Below are 21,891 nucleotides of genomic sequence, written 5' to 3'. Positions count from 1 at the left end.
ACTATGTATATAGCTCTTAGCTTGCTACATACGGAGTAGCTTTCAGTGTACTTAAGCTACATTTTAAGTAGAGTAAATAGATTAGCTTCCTACATTTTCTAAGTAGTTTGCACAACAGTGACATTTTCTATGACTTCTGTTCTGTAATGGTAGCTAAAGGTTACCAGGATGGATCTTTTTTTTTCTGTTGTACATTTTAATACTGGCATTTGTCCTTCTTTTCAATTCAATTATAAGATGACTTTGGGAGAACGTCTGAGGAACGATCTGAGGTCAGGTTGCAAAGGCCCAAATCATGTGAAATAACACTTAAATCTCATTATTACTTTGAGATCTTTGAGATTTAATGAATTTTTTTTTTTTTTTTTTTTGTCAGTGTATGTTTTTATCAATATAGAAATGTCCAGTTTCAGGTCAGGATCCCAATTAAAAATAATTGCATAATTGTATTCAAAATACTATTTTCACTGAACTGATTTATTAGCTCAAAAATAACACTTTTGTGGAATTAAAGTTCCTAAAAAAAGGCTTTAAGCCATTGCCATCAAGCAGCATAAATATTTGGAATTAAGAAGGGTGAACAGCAGTGACGCATGTAATACAGCAATTATTTAATGTAGTCAACAAGTAAAATGTAAGATGGCACCAACTGTGTTTGTTTGAAACAAGCGAGTGAATCAACAGTGTTACTGGTCACATGGATTTAGCAACGGCTTTGAATATCTTCATTTGCTGCATATTATATGGACCAATTTACATGTTATCAGATTACATGATACAATATCCGAAAAAAATCTGACCTTGGAATCTCCCAACAGGCCTATCAGAATCCAGAGTAAAGCATGTGTGTTTATAAATTGATTGCATCCTAGTGTTAAATTCTTTAAACTACCTCATGATGCTATCTTTAAGGTTCTGCATGTATGGTAAAAGAATAGGTTGGCAACTTGTTAAAAAAACAACAAGAAACACTTCTATTTTAGTCAACACTGTGAAGCCCATTCTTCAAAGTAGAATAGAAGAGGAATTAATTACACATTCCTCTACTTTTTTACCATTTTAAATGACAAGTTTGTTTGTTTATTTGCTAGATGTATAGAAGAACAGACAGCAGCAGTATACAAACAGTTGATGTTCTGCAACTTTCTGAAGTCACTTCCCGAATGCACTAGACATGGTGCCAGTATGTCTTTTGCCATATACAACTATTCAGTACACCTTTCGTCATTGTTTCCTGCTGATAAATCACAACACATATGGAGCTGTTTATTCAAATGACAATTGCAACACAAGTGCTGATGCCGTCATCAATAATGGCAAATACAATTAAGATTCGATGTGTGGTTACGAACAAATCAAAGAGCAATCCACAGGAATTAAACTTTATTTTTATTTTATTTGCTTTAAGATGTCACAATTTTCAGTAACTAACAGTGTTGGAGAAAGTTACTTTTGAAAGTAATGCATTATAATATTATTGAGTTACTTATTTATAAATTGAAAGAAAATGCAATTAAATTCAAGCAAAATAATGCAAAAAAAAATAAATAAAAAATACAACCTAAACATTTTCAACTAAACTTTTCCATTTTTTGCTACTTTTGATTTTTCCTCTTTTTTAATATTGTATTTAATATTTTTCTAAAACAAAAATTTGGATGTACTCAATTTTGGACTTATTACTCGTTTTTGGATGTTATTTTGATAGATAAGATTCAGATTTGGCTTTAGTACTAATAAATCAATTGTAAATGTACAAATATAATATTGTATAGCCTTCTAATAAAAATATGAATTTAAAAGATAAATTTGTGAGGGGTTAACTCATACATGCTTAGCACTGAAAATTGGATCAATGTAAAAGTCATATTTCTCAATCATGGAAATGTCCGTTTTATTTCACCTACATATTTACTTTAGATCTTAACATGCAACATAGTTTGACAGAACATTATATATATATATATATATATAGTACTGTCAAAATTACTGCGTTAACGCATGCGATTAATTTGAAATAATAAATAATTAACGAGTTAGAAAAATAAACGCAATTAACGCAGTTGCAGGTTTTTTTTCTTCCTGTTTTGGTCGACGTGTTCAACATGCAAAAAATATGGATAAGATCAAGGAAGATCAAGGTCTGCTGAGTCTGAATCCTTTTAAAATAGCCATACTTAAGAACGCTTAGTTTGAGCAAATTTGATGAACGCGATCATGCATATTGAATCTAAAGGGAGTCGCTCCGGCTGTGCTGTCCTACAGGAGTTGTGTGTGTGTGAGTGTGCGCGCATTTCCTAGCAACAATAACAAATGCCTAAACTTCACCGATATCGCCGTCCGTGTGACCAAAGTTCCAGTAAAAAGTTATCTTTGGTGTGACTCAACGCGTACCTTTGGGTGCCTTTAATATACCGCTTGATGCTTCTTACATCCTTGTCGCAACACCAGTGGCAACAAAATTAGGCACCGAAATTCATATGCTGATTCAGTGATCCTGATGGTGAGAGACTGTTCTCACTCTCAGCTCACACATTCAAAACAAAAGGGCCACATTGTCCACCGATAAAGTCAACAGACTGGACTGTTTTAGCAACTGGCTGAATGTAAAAGAGGACTAAGCAAAATTGTTTCTACTTTATAATTAATGTTCTCAACTATCAGCAATACAACTTTTCAAAGAGTACAATTGTTTGTAATCAATACTTTATTATTATTATCATTTTTTTTGCAGTTTACTTCGAATCCAACATGGACATCTCATTTTTTTTCTTTGTTGACATTGATTGCTTTGAAATTAATTTCTTCAAAATTCAAATTAAGCTTGTTAAACCTTTAAATGTCACTTTAAGCTGTATAGAAGTGTCTTGAAAACAATCTAGTAAAATATAATTTACTGTCATCATGCCAAAGATAAAATAAATCAGTTATTAGAAATGAGTTATTATTATGTTTAGAAATGTGTTCATCCGGTGAAACAGAAATTGGGGAAAAATTAAACAGTGTGGCGTATAATTCAGGGGGGCTAATAATTCTGATTTTAACTGTATATTAAATAAAAGTTGTTGTATTAGTAAGAACTGAACATTTGACATACCTACAGGTATTCATAATGTACTATATAAAAATAGCCACTTCGCAGACCCATTTTAAATTAAAACTACATGGGTAATCAGACCATCCTGTTGGACCAACTGTAGCACAGTCTTCTTCTTGCAAATAGGTATTTGGTTCTGCCTTTGCCCAAGAGATGAACCTACAGATCAACATTAGATGTTCAGTGCTGCTTTTATGTGATATGATACTAATTTTAGAAACAATTCAAAATCAGATAAAATTTTCTCACCCAAAGCACGTGTTCCTACCATCAACCCATTTTCATCTTCCTTCTACTTCTTGGTCAGACAGACCAATCCAGAAATTCGAACCAGCAAAAATGTTCTTTAAAAAAATTCTGAAAAGCCAGTTTAACAGCAGTTATTAAACTGTCTTTCATTTCATTATAGCTTGAACACACACATACATTTTAGTTTTCTGTTAATTGAAGGGACGTTCTCACTCACTTGTTCCTGTAAGTTGTTCACAATCATCAGATCTGTTCCTCTGTCGTTACAGTATTTTCTGCTGTCATTCCAGCTCTTCATCTCAGATTAAACTAAGTAAAAACTGGACTGATAGAAAATCCATCCATCTGTAAACAAACAGTTCAGGTATTTTTATTATTCATTCAATTATTCATTCATTCATTTTCTTGTTGGCTTAGTCTCTTTATTAATCATTCAGAGGAATGAACCGCCAACTTATCTAGCAAGTTTTTACGCAGCGGATGCCCTTCCAGCTGCAATCCATCTCTGGGAAACACCCACACACACATTCACACACACACTCATACACTACAGACAATTTAGCTTACCCAATTCACCTGTACCGCATGTCTTTCGACTGTGGGGGAAACCGGAGCACCCGGAGGAAACCCACACGATCGCAGGGAGAACATGCAAACTCCACACAGAAACGCCAACTGAGCCGAGGCTCGACCCAGCGACCTTCTTGCTGTGAGGCGACAGCACTACCTACTGCACCACTGCCTTGCCATTTTTATTATGTATAAAATTATTTCAGCCTCCACTAAACCTTTTTGCAGGTGTGCCTTAAATAGGGAAGCCAAAAAATGTTTATTGCCCCCTGGTGGTCATAATTTCACCAGATCCATCATTTTAGTTCTTAAAATTGATGTTTGGCATTTACTTGTATACTCACATGTTGTATAAATTGACTTGTTATTGTGTTAATATGTTTACACTGTTCATGCTTCAAAAATCATGCGTTCACTAGAATTGCACCTGTCACACAGACAGTGTTGGCGAGGGTTACGTAATAATATTACTTTTATTACTTTTTAAGTAACACAATGCTTTAGTTACTTAAAAAATGTAATGTGAGTTACATTAATATTTTGGGGATTCTGCCTGGATTTTGCCTACCCGAATTAAAAAGCTTCCCAAATCCACATGCAGTGGTGTAAATGCAAATGTTTGGAATTATTTTAAAGAAAACTCTTTGAATTTTCATAAAACACTGTTGAAAGTAATTAAGATAATTGCATATGATGTCTGTGTTATAAACCCATCCATAAATTTGTAAAAATGTTCCCTTTAGGTTCTGTGTGGTCTACATTGCTTTCAATAATTTAGGTGGTTCCTACAAATGTCAGTAATTATAGGAAAAAAGAAAAATGTCTCTATCAAAATCTATGCATAAATTATTCTTTTCCAACTGATGAGAGAACGAGATCATTTATGGGAGTATTGAGCCAGTACAGACATATAAAATTTATAGAATGCAGAAGTTAATGACATCACAGACTCAGTCTGGGTATGCAGCGTTTAGGAGGCTAATTGATTAGGTTTAAAAATAAATTGTTGTATTAAATTAATCCTAGTCACATTGAATCACATACTCATTCATTCATTTGAGCGCATCAAAGAAGAAAAAGGGAATTGTATTAATGCACAGTGATTTTGCATAACTAATAAGCAGCACAGGCTCAGTAGCCCTGTAAGCATTTCTGTAGATAGCGAATTATGTAGCCAGAAGTACGTATGGCTGCATTTCATTTTTTTAATTTTCAAAATGAACGATATGGGGTGGTGTGGCACTGTTACCTCTTGGGCTTAACTTGAGACGCAGAGAGGAGATGACCACGATGACCTGCTTCGAGTTTGTCAAAGATAAGTTACAGAAAGCCAGTACGACAAAAACAGAAGCCAAAAAAATTAAATAAACAGGTAAATAACAGGGTAAGAATGTGGTAAAATCTGAAAGCATGGTAAAAATCAGGTGAGGGCTTTTCTTTTACTGGATTGCTTTTGAAAATTGTTAGTTGGGTTTAGGGAATAAATTACAATTGGTTGGGTTTTGGGAAGGAGGAGTTTAGGTCAGTTGATCAGTCAGTCAGTCATTCAAGCAGTCAGTCGACAGCGGCCTCTGGTGAATTTACATGAGAACAGCAGGTGCGAATGGCACCCACGAGAGAAATTCGAGGCCTCAAAAAGCATACACAGCAGCCTCTGGCGAATTCATGAAAACAAAAACTGCAAAAAACCACAGCTCCTGGAACGTATTTCGTGCTCTCTAGAACTGTACATAGAGGTATGTTTTCAGAATGAGCCTGAGTTGCTAATAATACAAAAATTACGAAAGAAGCAAGCGCATTGCTTTAAGCTTTTACTAATCTGTATATACAACACATACAGCTCTGGGATCAGGAATTTCTCTGAAGATAACATTATTTAATTTTTTTAGTTTTTTATAATTGTTTTTAAATAGGTAAATGAAGGTTAGACAGTGTGTTATTAATTGCAGAACACCTCTATTAAAAAAGAAAGAACATTAACCCTGAAATTTCTGAAAGACATCAAGCCAAAAAAGCTTAAAAAACTTGAAAGAAACGTAATACATTACTTATTCAATAAAAAGCACTGCAACTAGTTAATTTTTGGCAAGTAGCTCAATAGTGTAATGCATTACTTTCAAGAGTAACTTTCCCCAAAAAAAAGCAGCCAGTCGTCGAGATAATTGAGTATGCGGATGCCCACAAGCCAAAGGGGCGCTAAGGCACCCTCCGTGAGTTTGGTGAAGACCCGCGGAGACAGAGAGGGCCGAAGGGGAGGACTTTGTATTGCCACGCTCGACCTTCGAACGCAACCGCAGAAACTGGCGGTGGCACGGAAGAATAGAGACATGAAAATACGTGTCCTTTAGGTCTATAGCTGCAAACCAATCCTGAGGAGGATGCGCTTCTGCGTAAGCATTCTGAACGGCAGCTTGTGAAGACAGCGGTTCATAACGCGCAGATCTAGGATTGGCCGTGACCCACCGCTCTTTTTCGGTACGATGAAGTACGGGCTGTAGAACCCGCTCTCCATCTCGGTTGGAGGAAGCGGCTCGATTGCACCCTTCGCCAGGAGGGCAGCAATCCCCTCTCGCAAGACAGGGGCGGACAGGGGGTAGACCCTCGTGAAATACACGCTCGTGAACTTGGGGACTGAATCGCGTAGCCGAGTCCGATTGAGCGTATGAGCCACCGCGAGGGGCTGGCCCGCGCTAACCTGGCAGGCCGAGCCCTCGCTAATGGCGTCTTTGCTACAACCGCTGACGTACCAGAGGTGGGGCAGCGCGGAGCGGGTGTTTCCCAGCAGCCTGGGAAAGCACGGCTAACATGTCCATTTCGGGATCCGTTTTGACAGCGCTCACCTGCCCGGAGGGGGCGAGCGGGTCTGGATCATCATCGGTCAATGAAAGCCCACCCTCCGATGCCGCGGTGGATGTCTGGTCTACGGTGTCATCGAGCATAAGGGCTACCATCTGTTAGACGGATCGCTTACCCCACCCGAAGCTTAGATGGAGCGCTTGGAGGAGCGAGAGGTCCGCGGGCCCATGGGCGACGGATTATCTCTCGTTGAACCCATAGATCTGCCCGAGTGCCCGCTGCAAAGCAGGGGACAACTAGGGTGGTTTGCCCTTTTGCTAGCCGCGATCTTTACTGCGCAACAGTCAGCATCGCAATGACAACATGAACTGCCCGCGAGCAGTGCATTAACATGCTGGAGCCCGTGCCCATCATCCAAGGACAGGAACCCACAGCATTCAGAAACGCACAGTCGGAGCGCCGTCCTGAAAAGGACGTGCTGCACGACTGTGTTGCTCTCTTTGTGAAGTTGCAACTTTATACGCACCGCTCTGGAGGACCGGATCCAAAGGAACGCCAGGCAAGGGAGAAAACCCAGCTCAACCGTCTGGCGCTGCGTTGTACACACTCTGGACAGGGAGAAGCATTCGTTCGCTCGGCATCGCTGGATCACAGCAGGAGGAACCCTCATCGACTCGATCAGAAAAGTCTCTGAAGCGAAAAGGATGGCGTTTGCTGGCGCCAGCTTGCGCTACCAATTCATTGTTTTCATTTCCCGTTCAATACTCTTTCAGACAAGCGGCTTCTGAACCGAATCCTCCCATACGTGGATTTTAACATCAAATCCACTTATAGCACTGGAGTTCCCCAACCGAAGGGGAGCTAAAACACCACGAAAACCAAGCAACAGAAACAAAAAATTATTTAAATGAGCTTTAGATGTAACGTCACATGGACATCGGAAAAATAAGACCTGTGCAAAAATATTTAGGACCTAGAATAGCGAATTTAAGACTTTTTTAAGGCCTAAAATTTAGATTTTAAAATTTTAGACATTTTAAGACACTGCAGAAAACCTGTGTAAGCCAGATGTCACAGCAGAGGGCAGGTTTCATCCACTTATTTTATGTGCTTTTTGGCTATACACATAAAAGCGGTTGATGGAAACGCCATGATGCGCATATATTTTAAAAATGTGTGTGAATGGACAAACCAACAGGCTGAGCATATTGTAAAATATCTTAAGTGTTGTTTTGGTCACTCTAAAACGCCCTAAGCATTTCAGTATTATTGTTATTATATTATTATTTACCTCCAGAATTATCAAAAGCGTCTGCAGGTGTTAGAATTGGCTTCTGAGGTGCAAGTCATTTATTAAATGAAGATAATATATTCACGGAGCTTCTCCTACTGGAGCAAATTCTGTTTTTACTTTTGATATTTGTTGCAGGAAGTGGCGATTTTGTTCTCTTTGACTTGTTTGACGGAAACGCTGCTTTATTTGCACATCTTTTATGCGATGTTCCAGTTTTAATTAGTTTTCATTTTTTGAATATAACAAAGCTATTCACACTGCATCAGTACAGCTCTCCCCTTTTATCCCTATGTACCTGTAGGTGAACAGCTCCTCCAGGGTGTGAACAGGGGCTGTCATCTTCTGCTATTTCTTCGTCATTTCTGCGTTCTTCAGATTCATTTTTGCTGTCTTGAATCTCCATATGTCAATTGCTGACTTTGTGACTGTATGATTACGGTCAGCATACGTAAAACTGCAGTAGCCTGAACTTGTTTTTTGGTTCAAATAATTTACCAGACATTTTATTGGTCTGTTTAGATGAGATTTTTTTATTGGCTACCGAAGTCAGTGGTTGAAATATTTATTTAATTACAGTACTCTGTAATGAATTTTGATTTAAAAAGTAACAAAGTAAATTCAGCAGCTTAATTTGTACTCAAGTACAAGTAAAATTATACTCATGACAGTACAAATACCCAAAAAAAGTACTTAATTACAGTAACGCGAGTAGTTACCTCGTTACCTCCACCACTTCCTTTCAGTTAGTTGCAAAGTTACAACCAATGAAATAACAGAGAAGCACTGCCAAGACAGTTGATAGTTCAGATATAATCACTGATGTTTATGGTAAGGATTAAAATCACTGTATATGCAACTTGACACTTAAAATGAAAGTTGCAGCAATTACACTAATTATCCAATTGGTTATAATAGTTATCACAAATGTGTCAAAATGATACATCTAATAATAAAACAAAGTTGTTTTTTTTTTTTACCTTCTAAAGGTTAATGGTGTGAATGAATAATATGTGCTGTACTAATCAGTTCTTCCTTTTTACAGCAGTTCCTTTAACATTGTACTTTATTCTTTTAAGTACATGCAATCTTAGAATTTATATAAATACAACCCCGTGTTTATGTTTGACTGTTTTGTAAGGTGTCCTCATTTGTTTATAAATGAAAAACATCACAGCATGTTGTTCCATTTATTTGGTTATGTAGAATGATAATGAAAATGTTTTGAATGAACCTTTAGGGCTTTAGTGTTCACAAGATGTTTGTCTGCTTGCCCAAAAGAGCATATCAGGGTAATTTTTTTTTTTTCGGTGTGGGAAATTTGGTATTACATTAAGTTAAAAGTGCCCACAGTTATCAAAATACTCTTATTAGGCTTCCGATTGACCTTATTTTCCAATGCTGAAGTGCGCTTGATTTGGTGATTGTTTTAGAACTTCTGATTCAGTTGCCTACTGTATGGGAGAAATGACTAGGAATAATAAATGGCAGAAAACAGACAAACTACTTGCTCTACAAGCAAGTGTTCGGATGACTATACAGACAAAGTAGAATAATGTAATGAGAAAATATCTGTTTGCAACATCAAGCCACAAAATGAGCTGTTTTTAAAGTCTAAAAATGAATGGAGATGAAAGAGAGCAGAAGTCTCGAGCCAAAAAGATTAAAATGGCTGCACCTGCTCATACACAGAGAATAAAGTGAATAGGGATAATTTTGACATTAACCACTTTGTGTTTTTTCATGTTGGAGCTGGAATTAATGTATGCAGACATCCTAAGTCTTAGGAAAGGTCCGGAAGTCTCCAGCATATGCAAAGAGACTACCTGATGCCCATAATTGAGATATAATGTTCAGGAAAAGTTGGCACCCCCTTCCGGAAATTATTTTGCCCAACTTTGGACCTGACCAGCAAAGGGTTAGGGTTAAATGTACTCAAAAGTACATTAAATGTTTCAAAACACAGCAAATAATATTATTAACATTTGCAGTCGTTTGCTTAATTTTCTATTTACTTATGAGGTATGAATACTGCATTTAGTGACATTTTTAGCACTATTTTTCAGCTGGATTAGCTTGTCAGATGGTAATCATAACCACATTTTTGATTTACTAAAAATAATTGCTAAAGATTTAGAATAAAGAAAATAAAAAATACTCGTTTTAAAATACAAATTGCATAATATATCATTAGAAAAAATGAAATAAATAAAATAAAATGTTTTATGTTTTGAAATGAAGTTGCAATGTTATCTTTATGAAATAATGTTTTAAATTAAAAACTGTAACCTATTGTCATTTATTAGGCAAATAACAAACTGGCCAGCACATTCAACTTTCCTCAGTCAGAATTTGGCCTTTTGAATGATAAACAATTAATAATAATAATAATTTAGAGATTGAAAATTTTGGTCTTTCGAACCAGCCGAACTCAAGAGAATCAACTTTATTTCTTCCTCTGTTTGCTGACATGTGCTGGAAGCAAACACAAATGTCTGTAGGGTGCTGGAGAAAACTATCATAAATCACTGCATTTTTTTGTTTATTTTACTTTAATTTTTATGTAAAGGGCAAAAATACATTTAAAACAAACACTTGCTGTTATTTAGTACAACTTTTCAATGGTGGTGTACTGCATTGCTTTGAACACATTTTATATTACAGCTTTATTACACCTCTAAGTCACAAGTCACAAATCCACACAAAGGTGTAATTACATGGGTAATCAGCCCAGTCAAAAACAGATACAGCACAATTCTCCTCTGAATTTTATTATTGAGCTCTCCAGGTTCCCACTATCCATAAGATAAACATTATATAAAATCTAGTACACTATATAATATATCATCACCTTGGAACTATAAGGTTCTATCTGCGTTCTGAATGATTTTGAGATAATGATCTTTTTTGCATTCCATATAGCAAACAGTATATGTGTAACTTTTTTTTTTAATTCTTAAAATGTAAACAACTTATAAAAACACATCTCATAATGTAAATAAGTTGTCATTTAATAAAAATATGTCAATTTCTCAATTTTGACAAAAATGACAGAAAGAACCTTATAATCCTTATAATTAATAATAAGTGACGATATAGACATTGTGAATAAATATTTCACCCAAACATTTAAGTAAGTTTATTGTTTGCTCAAGCTAATACTTCAAACTCCCCAAAGAACCATTAATTGATGAATTAACAACATTACCAATTATGTTTCTATAGCATGAAGATTTCATGAAGTGTGCTGTAATCCTATCATTAACTTACAGTTTCTAAAGCTTACTGTAACCAAAAAATATCAAATAAAAAAATTAAATGTAACACTCAACACAATATTGCCTTAATGCTAGACCTCAACACTTTTTTCCAACTCAAATACATTTTTCTTAATGAAAATTGTGTACTTATTCAAACAAATAGTTCTTTTGTTGCCCCTGCATTGTCAACAAGTCCAAAATAGGCCAAGTTTTTAGTTTTAAAAGTTGTTAAATATTTGCAAAGACCATAAACAGACTAAGCAAAAGCAAGTAAATCGCCTTTATATTTTCATATGTAAAAATATAACTAAGAATTGCTCACCCAGAGGTCAGTGTGCTGACATCAACACACTTCCAGACCCCTCTGCATCAATGTTACTCAGACCAATCTGGACAATGTTTCTGCTAGGAAGCATTCTCATAAATTCCCAAAATTAAGAGTTAAATAAGACCATAAGCTTTATTTATAGATTACAACAGCAATCTCCCACACACTTGTTCTACTGCTGTTTATGATGATCAGATTTTCTTCTTTCTATAAACAATCTTTTTCTGCTCTTTGTCCAGTTTTTCCACTCAGAGGAAAGAAGTTAAGAACTTAAGTTATATGATTTCCATTTAGAATTGTCAGAGCACTGATCTGTTGAAATGAGATGTCAACAAATCTAGTATGCATTTATGAATTTTGAACTCTTTGAAATACATTATTATTATTATTATTATTATTATTATTATTATTATTATTATTATTATTATTATTATTAATAATATAATTATTACAGTTTTTTTATAATCATAATCATAATCAATTCTCGATTGAAATTTTTTGTTTTTCAAAACCATAAGTTTAGATCTCTGAATAATTAGCTTACTATTTACTTCAAAGTTGCATTTCTTATTGATTTAAGCATATTGCAAATGTTTTAGTATGTGTGCAAACAGTAAATACGATTTTCTGTAGTTTGGACAAAAACTAAACGTTAGTTGTCAAATCCCATTTAATTTTTTTTTTGAAGCGTGAATGAAATGTTTTGGGGGAGTAACTACATTTTGTAGACTTGCTATAAAGTTCTAGCAAACCTTTGTGAGATTTGCACTCACAGTTTAGAGAATGTAAAGTCTGTTTTGAAATATGTGCCAAAGCAATTGAGAAAAATTCTATTAGTAGAAGTAGTAGGTGGAATAAATAATACTACTGTGCAAAAGAAATAGGCTTATTTATGTAAATTTTCTTGGGGTCAAACTAAACTTTTATATTGAGAAGTTGTAAAAACGCTCCTTAAAATGTGGTGAAAATAAAACCACAACATCCACTGACAAAGATCTTGCACCTTGTATGATACTTCACCTAAAATTCTTCATAGTTAAATAGCTGTTTTGCAATTTAATATAAAATACTCTAATCCACATCCTGATTTGAATAGATGTTAAGTTCTACTTTTGATTCATTTAGCCAAAATTTCCAAAATTCACGTTGTTAACTTGAAATCCTTGGGCCCTGAACTACTTGGTTATTATATTGAATGAAATAATAACAAATGATTACAATGTTTCGAAATCCTGCCCTGGAGTTTTCCCAGATCTTTCTGTAACAGCCTTTTTTCTTCTTTCAAGTTACTGCTCAGACTCATCAAATAGTTGGTCTGGTTCTCAATGAAACAGGTCATTTTACTTTGTGAAGTTTATGCACAGCACTGTGACAGCCAATGGCAGAACAGCACATATCAACCCTAAACACATCGCAGTGGCCCAGAAGCTTCTGTTGTTCTCAGAATTGCTTTCTGAAAATGCAACAACATGATCTCAGGTCTCATTATTCTACAGCAGAAAGATAAAATTTAAAAAGTATAGAAGAAAGGTTGGACGATGCGTTCCGGTGATCATTTAAGCACAATCTTACGTGTTTGATTTTTCCATTCTTCTTTTGGATGGTTTAAGTCATCTAACTCTGTTCGTAGGGCATGTGGTAGGTTAATAGTGTCGTATTAACAAATATAACAGCAGTAATCTCATCTCTGCTGTGTCTAGCCATCTTCGGTTTTCCAGACTTGGTTTAAATATAATTTTTTGACAGCATTAATGTAAAAAAAAATAAATAAATAAGTCAATCAAACTTAGATAATGAAGGACCCAAGTGATCAAAATGGATTTAAAATTAAAGATTAGATTGGTAAAGATTAAATATTACATTTAATTTATACAGATGTATTTTTTCTTCTCCTTCCATTTTTCTCCTTAACCCTTACTTTGTAATTTTGTAAATGGTGCATAAATGTTAACATACAATCCATACATTATATATAACAAAATACATGTCCTTTATACGTTTCAAATTTTTTAAAATACACTGATTGTCGAAATATGTGTAAAAAAATTCAAACAGAATACGTATATAGACCTATCAGTATAATATTATAGAAAATTACCTTCAAGCACTCTCATTTGGGACCTATTATTTTACATTCGTTGTAGTTTTTGCTGACATGTTGAAACAGCCACGATTGTGCATGAATGCATTTAAAGCTTTCAGCACGATGCATGTGATAGAACTGCACACCACTAATAATGTGGGTCATAAGTTGATCATTATTCAACTTCCTTAAGGTAACAGATTTTGTTGTCATACTTCCTTTTAGTTTTATACTGCATGACCAGTCAACGTTATTATGTAACATGATAAGTAAAGGACAACAATTGTAAGCAGGCTTGTTTTAGTGTTTTATTGAAGTGTATTGCATAATGTATTACAATCTTGTGAAATAATATTTCTTGAGAGACATATGTTTATGTAATGCATATGGTGATATACTCTTAAGTTATAGCTTTGTTGCAGTGCTTCCTGTTGCGACTGGCTTCTGAAGTGATATAAACCAAAACCTTTGTAAACTACAGTACAGAGGGGTAAATTTTGAAATCTTATTTTTCTGTATGCCAACAGTTATACCTTTTATGTCATAGTTAAATATGAATACATTTTTATAAGTATACACAGATATGAATTTCCTGGTATTGACAGTATTTGTTATACATATTATTACTAAAAAAGAGTCTGTGCAGGTTAGCTGATTGAATACATATATGTTTTTTTTTTATTATTGAAGTAAGTGGAAACACTATAAAATATTGGTCCATTAGTTAATGTTAGCTAACATTCATTAGATAATATATTTACTTACATGAACTAAGTGAAAATAATCCAGCATCCAGAATCTGTCATAAAGGACCAGTCAAACAAATCCTGAACAGCAAACTAAAGAATAAACAATCTAATACTCCTATTACTATCCAACACTGAATACATTTAAATATCATTCATCTTGCTTCACATCTCAACGTTACAATCACACATGTGAGCACACTAGGGCTGTATAATAATTATTATTTATTTATTTTTTTTGAAAATAAACGTTAATGCTTGGAGACAAGTGAGGGTAATGAACAGCCAATACAAATTAGAATTATAGGTCATCGATCATTTGTGAGGTTTCAAGTCTAAATGTTTGTTTGTTTGTTTGTTTTTAGATTTATTTAGCTCAGAAAAAACATGTAGCTCAGAAAAAATTATGTTTTAACTTATGTATTATTATATCAAAATGTATATTATATGTATGTTTAGATAAATACATTTATTTACATAAATAAATGTACTTTTAAAGTTGCTGACAAAATAGTTTTTAAAAGTTAGTTATATCTCAAGAAATATGGTTATCCAGTGATAAGTAATATTGTGATTCCAGTGAAAAGACAAGCTTTTTTTATTTTATTATTATTTATGTAAGCTAAATGTAGGCTAAACTGTAGAAAAGAAAAGAAAAAAAAAACATTATGAATACTTGCTGCTCTCCTGTGGTGGACCTTATTATATTACATCTGTCCAGATGTCTTAAAATGTTTGAGGCATTATATGAGGAAGTTCTGTTCACCTCTGAATGTCAAAAAGGGTTTTGGTCTAAAATGTGTTTAATGATTATATTGTCTAAGGATGCGGGTCATAAATTGTTCAGTATTCAACTTCCTGAATATTAAATTAGTGGTCTCACTTCCTTCTAGTTTAATACATCATGAGTCAGTATTGAAAAATAGTTTAATTAATAAATATTAACAAATAAAAATAAATTGTAAAAGAAATAAAAGAAATTGTGCCGCATTAATGGCTGCCCACTATTTTTCACAGTTTATGCATGGTGTGTGGTGTATCTTCACTGGACTTTTTCTTTTCCTTTCCTGAATGGAAACTTCCACAACATATTAATTTCTTGGTCATTACAGGAATATATAAAAAAGAATATCACACATTGAATACACAAACATTTTATTATTTTTAGGATATTGAAATAACTTTTACATTTCAGCTTTAGTTGTTTTACAGCTTTGTAGGTGCTAAAATAATTACAAATATATCATTACAGTTTTTTAGTGGCTTTGGTGCATTTTTCACGACACTATTTGCATTTGCACAACAGTTAATGCATTTCTCAAAACATTTGTTATTTGTGCATATCATAGTAGCAGTTTCTTCTTCCTTCCAACAAATTGCAAATGCTTTTGGACATGCATCAACTGCTTTCATACAACTCCCTGCTGTTTTAAAACATTATCATTTGCTTATGTCATGTCAGTCAAAATTAACAGTTTTTCTCAGTGGCTTTGGTGCATTTCTCACAACACGAGTGCATTTTTGCACAACAGTAAGTGCATTTCTCAAAACAATTAGTACAAACTGCAAAACCTAGCTGATAACCTGCAAAAGTGTCACATGCTCAAAATGGATAGTTCGTTCCTCAAAAGCAAGTATTGATGTCAATCAAAGTGTCAGTATCATCAAACTGAAAAGTCCTGACACCATTGTTTAAGAACAAGATGATCAAATGGCTTTGTCATGTTTTCATTATGACAGTTTACTCTGTACAGTTTTTCAATGCAAAAAGTCAGATTTTGGTGACACTGCCTGAAAATGCTCAAGACAGCACTATATACTATTTGCACAGCCATTTAAAAACTACAGTAAAGTTAGACGTCACTGCATTTAGTGAGGTATTTGAGTACAAGACACTGAATATGTATGTTTCACATTTTTACTGCATTTGCTCTTTACAATCCTAATTTATTCACAGCATTTTGCAAAATAATTAACACACCCTTATTTATAACAAACATATACTCCCTTTGGATAGAGCTGTGCACAACTCTACACAATATTGCAGTACATATTGGAACTGAACGTACAACATACACAGGTCTGTAAATCATTCATCAAATTGTTTAATTTTAAAGACATTTTTCAGGAAAATAAAGATTTAAATTTGTTTTATAAAATTTGCTTGACAGATTTTGACAACTAGTTCAACATTTTTGTATGTAATGACTCAAGTAATGAAATGAGGACTATTAGTTTTATATGGAATGACTATTCAGCATTTACAAGTTTAGTTAATTTTGACTGACATGACACAAGCAAATGATAATTTTATAAACAGCAGAGAGTTGTATGAAAGCAATTAATGCATGTCCAAAAGCATTTGCAATTTGTTGGAAAGAATGAGAAACTGCTACTTGGATGTGCACAAATGACTAATTGTTTTGAGAAATGCATTAACTGTTGTGCAAATGTAAATTGTATTGTGAGAAATGCACCAAAGCGACTGAGAAAAACTGTAAACTTGTGAATGCTGAATAGTCATTTTTTTATAAAACTCATAATCCTCATTTTATTACTTGAGTCATTACACAAATGTTAATGTTAAGTTGTCAAAATCTGTCAAGCAAATTTGATAAAAAAAAAATAATAAAATCCTGAAAATGCCTTCTAAACTAAATAATTTCATGAATGATTTACAGACCTGTGTGTGTTGTAGGTTCAGTTTCAATATGTACTGTAATATTGTTTACAGTTGTGCACAGCTCTACTCAAAGAAAATGTATGTTTGTTTGTTTGTAAATAAGGGTGTATTTATTCTTTTGCGCAATGCTGTGAATAAAGTAGAATTGCGAAGAGCAAATGCAGTAAAAATGTGAAACACACATATTCAGTGTCTTGTACTCAGATACCTCACAGTGATGTCTAACTTTACTGTAGTTTTCAAATGGCTGTGCAAATAGTAGTACTGTCTTGAGCATTTTCAGGAGGTTTCACCAAAATTAGACATTGGAAAAAAATGTCCGGAGTAAACTCTCGTAATGAAAACAGGAAAAAGCCAATTGACTATCTTGTTTATAAACAATGGTGTCAGGACTTTTCATATTGATGACACTGACACTTTCATTGACATGAATACTTGATTTTGAGGAATAGGCTATCCATTTTGAGCAAGTGACATGCTTTAGCAGGTTATCAACTTGGTTTTGCAGTTTGTACTAATTGTTTTGTTTTGTTGTGCAAATGTTGTGAGAAATACAACAAAGCGACTGAGAAAAACTGCAATAAAGGATATGCATTTCAAACCAAACTTAGTTTATTTTTACTTCCTTGTTTATTTGTCTTTATTTTAAATGTCGATGTTAGTTTATTATGAAATCCATTGACAGAGCTGTCCAACCAAAGCAGTCACATTTCACAACAGTTAGCATGTGTTTGTAAAGTAATACAGTATATGTATGTTAAATTAATTATTAAAAATAATTAATTAATTAAAATTATAATTTAATTGTAGAAAAGGTGTGCAGTTTTTTTCTAGAGAAGTATATTGGTTCAAATTTTTTTTTCACAGATCCATTTAAAAGCATCAAAGCATGAAGACACGTTCCAACTGTGATTTGATTGAGCATTTACAGAAGCACAGTCATTTTGCCAGTAGATAGTTTTCCAAGGTCCATGGTTAGATTTATCATACAAGAGATTATCCAACTGCCAGCTGAAACTACAGATCAGCATAGGATGTTCAGTGCTGCTGTGTGTGAAATGATAATGACTATGGGAATCATTAGATAATAATCAGAATAGGGATTTCTCACCTATACAGTTCACTGTCATCAACCCATTTCCAGCGGCCCTCTTCATTTCTGTAAGTCAGACCAATCCAGAATGTGGACTGCTCCATTGTCATGCTCTCAACAGCATTCTGCAAAGATTAAACACAAATCACAATGACAGACAGACAGACGAATGGACGGACAGAAGGACGGACGGATGGACGGACCGACAAACAGACTGACAGACTGACAGACAGACAGACAGACAGACAGACAGACAGACAGACAGACAGACAGACAGACAGAAAGATAGATAGATAGATAGATAGATAGATAGATAGATAGATAGATAGATAGATAGATAGATAGATAGATAGATAGATAGATAGATAGATAGATAGATAGATAGATAGATAGATAGATAGATAGATAGATAGATAGATATGTATAGTGAATAGACAAACATACTGACAGACATAAGCTTCACTAAAAACATAAGTACATTTATGTGTTCTAATACCACATTGTATGAAATCACATGCAAATACTCATGAGGCATGTTGCATGCACATACTGTACACACACACACACACACACACACAAACACATACAGTCTTACTCACTTGTTCTTCTTTGTTGTTTATGATGATCAGATCTGCTCCTCTGTCTTTACAGTGTTGTCTGCTCTCAAACCAGCTCTTTGTCTCATTGGACAAGTAGTAACGACTGGATAGATAGTAAACCCATCCATCTAGAAACACAGCCAAAACTGTTAGCACTTTTCCCCATCTTCACTCATTTCAAACAGCTTACCATAAATTATGTGCTCAAATATAAACCACTGTGTCTGCTGTACAGAAAATAACTAAAGAGATGAAAATAATTAGATCTAATTACCATGACATTCCAGAAGTTCATTTGTTAGCTTATCTCCCTGTTCTGTGAGCAATTGGTTGGCAAAGTTTGTTAGTAGTGGGGCGCTCTCTCCTATAAGGTTGGTTAACTTGGTTTGAAACTGACATTTCTCTGTTATAAGGTTAGCAATGTAGGTTAGTAGCTGATTTCTCTCTTCAGTAAAATTTCTTAGTTGTTGGTCTTTTTCATTTGTGAGGTTGTTGATGGTGGATTGCATCTGATTTCTCTCTTCTGTGAAATTTCTTAGTTGTATGTCTTTTTCATTTGTGAGGTTGTTGATGGTGGATTGCATCTGATTTCTCTCTTCTGTGAAATTTCTTAGTTGCTGCAGGTTTTCATTTGTGAGGTTGTTGATGGTGGATTGCATCTGATTTCTCTCTTCTGTGAAATTTCTTAGTTGTTGGTCTTTTTCATTTTTGAGGTTGTTGATGGTGGATTGCATCTGATTTCTCTCTTCTGTGAAATTTCTTAGTTGTATGTCTTTTTCATTTGTGAGGTTGTTGATGGTGGATTGCATCTGATTTCTCTCTTCTGTGAAATTTCTTAGTTGTTGGTCTTTTTCATTTGTGAGATTGTTGATGGTGGATTGCATCTGATTTCTCTCTTCTGTGAAATTTCTTAGTTGCTGCAGGTTTTCAGTTGTGAGGTTGTTGATGGTGGATTGCATCTGATTTCTCTCTTCTGTAAAATTTCTTAGTTGGTCTTTTTCATTTGTGAGGCTGTTGATGGTGGATTGCATCTGATTTCTCTCTTCTGTAAAATTTCTTAGTTGTATGTCTTTTTCATTTGTGAGGTTGTCAATGGTGGATTGCATATGGTCTCTCTTTTCTGTAAAACTTCTTTGTTGTTGATCTTTTTCAGTTTTGAGATTGTCAATGGTGGTTTGCAACTGGTTTCTCGCTTTTGTAAAGTTAGTCTGTAGCTCGTCTTTCACCTTCATGAAATTGGTAAAGTTGCTTAGTAGCTTGTCTCTGTTTTCTGTGTGGTTGGTGATGTTGGTTAGTAGCTTGTCTCTGTCTTCTGTTAGGTTGGTGATGTTGGTCAGTAGCTTTTCTTTGTCTTCTGTGATGTTTCGTAGTAGCTGGCGTCTCTCTTCATTGTAGTTTGTGTGGTTTGTATAGATGAATACACTCAGCACTATGACTGCAGTCAGCAGAAGAAAACACAGCAGCGCCAAGCACACTGGAGCTGCTCTGGAGACGCTGATCCTCACTGAATCACTTTCTGGTTATAGCACAAACACAAGGTTTTTGAACATTGTTTTTAAACCATAGTACCGCTTGTGCATACAAATAATAATGCATGAATATATGTTATATTAAATAAGGAAAGATATTATTGATTAAACTCTTTACCTGTGCATTCAGGTGGCTGGATTCCCGTTGTATTCAAGTCTTCTGTCCCCTTTGTGATTTGTCCTTTTATATCATCAGTATTTTCATATATCACATCAGTTTTTGATTCAATTCTTTCCATGTCTGTTTTTTTTTTTAATGTAAACATTGGTAGTATCTATTTAATTTCAGGCTGCTCCACTAAAGACGAGAGTGTTGTATAACTTAAGCTAATCGTAGGCTGAACCTTTTAAGTTTAAATTTAAATTTATTACAACTAGCTGAGGGTGGACTTTATTACATTCCTGATATGTGCCAAGATGTTTAAAGTATTTATATGTAGTGGAGATTCGGGTGAATTCACAATGTCAAAGAGGGCTTTACTCTGACTGAGGTTTAATGATTATACTTGGAATCTACCACTATTTGATTATTTAAATTTTTTTAGTAAAACTTTTCAAAACAGTCATTTTTAGTTGGTTATATTTTGGTTCTGTAAACCCTGTTATTTTTGAAAACATGAGTTGTCATTAAAGTCATTATATAAATAAATATATATATATATATATATATATATATATATATATATATATATATATATATATATATATATATTAAGTAAAATCTTAGTTGTTGGTCTTTTTCAGTTGTGAGGTTGTTGATGGTGGATTGCTTCTGAATTTTCTCTGCTTTGAAATTTCTTTGTTGTTGATCTTTTTCATTTTTGAGATTGTCAATAGTGGTTTGCAACCATATATTACATTTATATGGAACCATATATATATATATATATATATATATATATATATATATATATATATATATATATATATATATATATATATATATATATATATATATATATATATATATATATATATATAATTCTGACTTCAACTATGTATTTATAATATTGGGTCCAAATTATTAAATCTCATGTGAATTATTTTAATACTTTCCTATTGTAAAATTTAGTTTGTGATTCATTTTCAGAAACATCAAGGATAAAAATAGCTGCTCACACCTTTTTCAACACAATTCTTTGCTGCATCTGTTCAGTAAATACAGAAAGTACTGTTTTAATGCAAAAAAAATTTGCGCTGGTATTGATATCTAATGTAAATTTCATCTGACAATTGTCCATTTTTTTCTGAACATTTGTGACATTTTCCATGCTTTTATACAATTTCAACGTTTACTTGTCTCTTGGAATGGACTGTGTTTGTCATCTATGTTTGTGTGGCTAGTGTTTATGCCAACAGAAAACTCACCATAAACAATTCAGATCCCACATTATCACACAATCACTCTTTCACTTCCTTCATGTGTTTGCCATTCCTCAAAAAACATCATTACTATACTTATACCGAGTTCACAATACTCTTTATATTGTTTGATAAGCTTCCTGTTATTGCTGGTCAAAATTCCATACAGCTGATCAGCTGATAGCTCATCTGTGGCTTCATTTAC

At 34.0% G+C, this 21,891-nt stretch overlaps 2 protein-coding genes across 24 annotated transcripts in view; one reads left to right on the top strand and one right to left on the bottom strand.

The window, feature by feature from the left end:
• cadm2a (cell adhesion molecule 2a) overlaps nt 1-21,891 on the top strand; it is an 877,490-nt gene that overhangs the window by 597,754 nt on the left and 257,845 nt on the right.
• On the bottom strand, nt 2,687-20,765 carry LOC141376365 (uncharacterized). 2 transcript variants are annotated; one of them, XM_073914715.1, is made up of 7 exons: nt 20,443-20,765; nt 19,070-20,311; nt 18,796-18,923; nt 18,215-18,321; nt 3,564-3,691; nt 3,347-3,454; nt 2,687-3,256 (listed from the first exon to the last, which is right to left on the bottom strand). In XM_073914715.1, exons 1-5 carry the CDS (start codon nt 20,588-20,590, stop codon nt 3,646-3,648), a joined length of 1,671 nt encoding a protein of 556 aa, XP_073770816.1. In that variant the 5' UTR covers nt 20,591-20,765; the 3' UTR covers nt 2,687-3,256; nt 3,347-3,454; nt 3,564-3,645. The 2 variants fall into 2 exon arrangements, with proteins under 2 accessions (XP_073770816.1, XP_073770815.1); XM_073914714.1 differs by lacking the exons at nt 2,687-3,256; nt 3,347-3,454; nt 3,564-3,691 and adding an exon at nt 17,934-18,120.

The sequence above is a fragment of the Danio rerio genome, chromosome 10 (assembly GCF_049306965.1).
Source record: "Danio rerio strain Tuebingen ecotype United States chromosome 10, GRCz12tu, whole genome shotgun sequence".
Classification (NCBI taxonomy): domain Eukaryota; kingdom Metazoa; phylum Chordata; class Actinopteri; order Cypriniformes; family Danionidae; genus Danio; species Danio rerio.
Note: the sequence above shows the minus strand (reverse complement) of the source record. Positions and strands in the feature narration are given on the sequence as shown.

Bases quoted from the DNA above. Each gene is read 5' to 3' on its own strand.
- LOC141376365 (XM_073914714.1), bottom strand. From the start codon at position 20,590: ATGTTTACATTAAAAAAAAAAACAGACATGGAAAGAATTGAATCAAAA. The intron at 20,312-20,442 runs GTAAAGAGTTTA...TGCTATAACCAG, and splicing joins CCAGCCACCTGAATGCACAG to AAAGTGATTCAGTGAGGATC. The intron at 18,322-18,795 runs GTGAGTAAGACT...TAATCTTTGCAG, and splicing joins TAAACAACAAAGAAGAACAA to AATGCTGTTGAGAGCATGAC.